The sequence below is a fragment of the Lactuca serriola genome, chromosome 6 (genome assembly GCF_051521515.1).
Source record: "Lactuca serriola cultivar US96UC23 chromosome 6, Lser_US96UC23_V15, whole genome shotgun sequence".
Taxonomy (NCBI): domain Eukaryota; kingdom Viridiplantae; phylum Streptophyta; class Magnoliopsida; order Asterales; family Asteraceae; genus Lactuca; species Lactuca serriola.
Genome location: NC_136413.1, coordinates 190,023,328 through 190,026,896, shown reverse-complemented (window position 1 = coordinate 190,026,896; position 3,569 = coordinate 190,023,328). Strand labels below are relative to the sequence as shown.

Here is a 3,569-nt window from a genome sequence, read left to right as displayed (position 1 = left end):
TATAAGTGAAATAATGGTGTAACCTTTTTATATACAAGGTGGAAATTTAATCCACGCCTAATTAATTGAAACTTATATTATGTATTTCTCTTGCTATTAGTTGCCATAAGAGTGGATGGGAGGACCATAGCTACTAATTAACCCCTCATTGACTTCACTGCTGATGATTCGCGAGAGATACTCAGGAATGTAACTCATGTCGCCTAAGTTTCTATATTCAATCGTATTAACCAAATGACCTTAAAAACATATATTAACTCCGTACAAGTATAAATCCATCCGTATGTACATCAAGAATGATCAACTAGAGCATGATATAGTTCCAAACCAAAACCAATAATAAACAAAAATCGACAATGTAATATTCATGTGATTTTAACCGCGGCGTCTTGGATCTGTAACATTGATCTTCCAGTGCTCATCGGCAAATCCATGTTTCTTAGCCTGCATTCGATCCCACTTCAACTCTATCTTCCTTTGCTTCGTCAACTTACAGTAATTCTGCAAGCTCTCATCAATGGTGTCATGAAGCTTCCACCATGTTCGGTGTGCGACATCACTGGCATACACCTGTTGATCCCCTATATCCCAGTTACAGTCATAATCCCTGTAGCATAGCCATGGCTTGATTCCCAAATAATGTATGGCGTAAAGCTTGGGTGGATCAGCCCCAAACAACTGGTTTTTCATGCTGGTTTCGACAGTTGTATTTGACCAAAAGTTCTTCAAGAAGTTAACCCTTCTCGGTAATCTATGCCAGTAAACGAATATCTCATTCAAAAACCCTTGATCGCCACCATTGTACGAGATGATGTCGTTGGTACGTTGCATGAAATGCATGAAAGTACAGTTTGATGGCTCGATGACCATTATACCGGAATTGAATATCGAATTATCATTCCCGACGGCGGACATTTGTGGGAACGAGAAGATGATATCAAGATTGCGGAGGACGATGATGTCAGAGTCGATGAAAATGATCTTGTTGTAGTCGGTGAGCTGCCATAGCCGGAATTTGCTGTAGTTGTACTCGTTGTAAGAGTCCTTCTCGGCTCGTGGGTTGCGGATGCGTTCGATGATTCTTATAGTCCAACCGGCGGCAGCTAGAACCTGGCGTGTAGCGACGGAGATGGAGGTGTCGATGAGGAGGATGAGGTCGTGTTTGGTTCCTGTTTTGAGGAGGGACTGGGCTAGCATGATGGCACCGCAGACGTATGATTCCGACGAGTGGAGCACGGTGGCGTAGGCTTGACGTTTTGTTGATTTACGTCTTGAGTTTGTTTGTTGGATCTTGGTTACATCGTATACTTCATCGTTTCCTGTGAAAAGATAAATAAAGATTAAATTTTTATAAAAATTTAATTGAAATTCTTTTTATTAAATAAGAAAGATTGTACCTTTTCCCCATAGAGGTAAAGCCAAGTTACAAGTGCCAACGGGTAAATAAACCTTTTGTTCCAACTTCTTCATATTAGGCCGATAATACCACCAATCGCCGTCGTGTGCCAGCAAATCATCACACCGGAATATCTCCACCATTGGCCGGCACTTGCTCAAAACAACCACCTTTGGCTTCCTATTCCAATTCTTCCTCCCTCTCCTCACCACCATATTCGCGGCTATCATGTGCAGTTGCAACCGGAAAACATCTCTTCCCCACCCTTCCGCCGGAAACTTGCATGGTATCTTCACCACTATCATGTCGAAATACCCGTATTTCTTGTAATCCGGCATTGGAATCTCCGGACACAATGTTTCATGCATCTCTTCTTCTTCATCAATCCATTCAGGGAACAAGTCCTTCCATTCGAATAAATCTGAAACCTTTTCAAACGTCACAGGAATCGTCTTTCCAAGCACGTTCCAATCGCTTAAATCTTCCCCTTCCATATTCACCATCCCCATCCTCATCCTTATCCCTGTTCCTGGATAACCACTTGAATTTAAGAAACTTGGCCTCTCTCTCTTCACCATTTTTTGCTTTGAGTGATTACTACTCGACTCTACTGCGTCTTCCAGTAGCACTGCCTTCATCTTGTACCCGGTTTCCACCTAAAAAGAAATTATAATCAGCTAAATATGTTAAGACACAAACGTAAAAACAAAGAACCCATGAAAGGTTCTTTGTTTTTCAGGCATGGAGGCAGCTCACCTTACCTTGTGGTGGCAATCACGGAGGGAGCAGCGAACATATGACGCAGCATTTTCATGATAGACGGAGGAGGCCGATGGACGGAGGAGGAGGGTGGCATAAATAACAAGAAAACAAGATAGGAACACAAGATTGATCCTAATGACCAAAGATTTTGAAGGGGTGACCTTCCACATTGTTGTGGTTGAAAACGCAAAAATATGGGTCGATCGAAGCTGTTGTATTTGAACCTATTTCCAGATTTTTTTTTTCTAGCTACTCAATATATGATCAAGAAATAAAGGGGATGAGAAGAGTTTAGAATTGAATTTTAATCAAAGAAAGAAGTAGGCAGTTGAAAGGCTCCAAGTGTCGATCTATGATTGCTTGAACAAAATCAACCTTTGCCGATTAGCAATATACACATTTACATCTTTCACAATTATATACTTGAACAAAAAGATACGTTATATGTCTGTATTTTCATAATCATATTTATTTTATGTCAGATATCTTAGCTAAAATTGTAAATAAATATATAAAAATTAATAATATGTAAATCTTATCATCTTTTCTATCAAATTTCGGTTGAAATGGGCAGGGGTAGGATTGTAAACTTAAAATAAAGAATAATGGGCGGTGAGTAAGGCATGGCCAACAACTCATTAGTTGGGTTGTCAAGTTTTCAAGTTTCTAAGATGAAACGTCACTATTAGCCGTTACGTACGAAATAGCAACGCTACCATCTGCATACACATATTTACATTTCATGTCCTTCCATGCGCACTTGTATATTTGGTTTAAAACTCACATATCCTCTTTTTCTTATATATTATAGACTAATCTGCATAAATGGTCCTCTGATTTGTTTAGAATTGTCATTTTGGCCTAAAAAGGTTTAAACTAGCACCACAGGTCCAAACTTTTCATTTTGTTGTAACTTTGGTCCAATTTACTATAAACTTTTTCATAATGACAAATTTACCCTCATTTTTTCTTTTTTTAGTTTTTCTATTATTTAAAGATTTTTCTGATTAAAAAAATAAAAAAGAAAATTTTCCTTTTTTATTTTGTTTTTATAATTTTTTATAACAAAAAACAGAAAATAAAATGCAATCTCTCTCTCTCTCTCTCTCTCTCTCTCTCTCTCTCTCTCTCTCTCTCTCTCTCTCCTCCCCAAAAATTAACCCATCCAGCTTATCTTCTTCCTCCCACTCTTGTTCTCGATATCATTCCATACTACTAAACGCCCACCATTGCCACCTGCTTGATGCAAAACTCCACCCAATAACCTTCATTGTCGTTTTCACCAACTTGTCGCCTCCTCTTCAATTATTGTGAACCACCGTTAACGGAACCACCATTAACGGAACCCTAGCCGTCGTTCATCCGTTCCAGTTGCTATCTCTTACTTCCACCACCAGAACCAGATCTGCAC

General features: G+C 39.2%; 1 protein-coding gene across 2 annotated transcripts; it reads right to left on the bottom strand.

Moving 5' to 3' along the window:
* Window positions 1-226: 226 nt before the first annotated feature.
* LOC145057608 (UDP-glucuronate:xylan alpha-glucuronosyltransferase 2-like) lies at window positions 227-2,577 on the bottom strand. 2 transcript variants are annotated; one of them, XM_079005475.1, is made up of 3 exons: window positions 2,158-2,577; window positions 1,398-2,052; window positions 227-1,319 (listed from the first exon to the last, which is right to left on the bottom strand). In XM_079005475.1, exons 1-3 carry the CDS (start codon window positions 2,326-2,328, stop codon window positions 376-378), a joined length of 1,770 nt encoding a protein of 589 aa, XP_078861601.1. In that variant the 5' UTR covers window positions 2,329-2,577; the 3' UTR covers window positions 227-375. The 2 variants fall into 2 exon arrangements, with proteins under 2 accessions (XP_078861601.1, XP_078861602.1); XM_079005476.1 differs by having other exon boundaries at window positions 2,153-2,285.
* Between the last annotated feature and the right edge of the window lie 992 nt (window positions 2,578-3,569).

What these genes read in the sequence shown, in the direction of transcription:
- LOC145057608 (XM_079005475.1), bottom strand. Translation starts at nt 2,328, where the DNA reads ATGTGGAAGGTCACCCCTTCAAAATCTTTGGTCATTAGGATCAATCTT. An exon ending in TCCGTGATTGCCACCACAAG is followed by an intron (nt 2,053 to 2,157) that starts GTAAGGTGAGCT and finishes ATTTCTTTTTAG; the next exon opens with GTGGAAACCGGGTACAAGAT. An exon ending in TTTACCTCTATGGGGAAAAG is followed by an intron (nt 1,320 to 1,397) that starts GTACAATCTTTC and finishes ATCTTTTCACAG; the next exon opens with GAAACGATGAAGTATACGAT.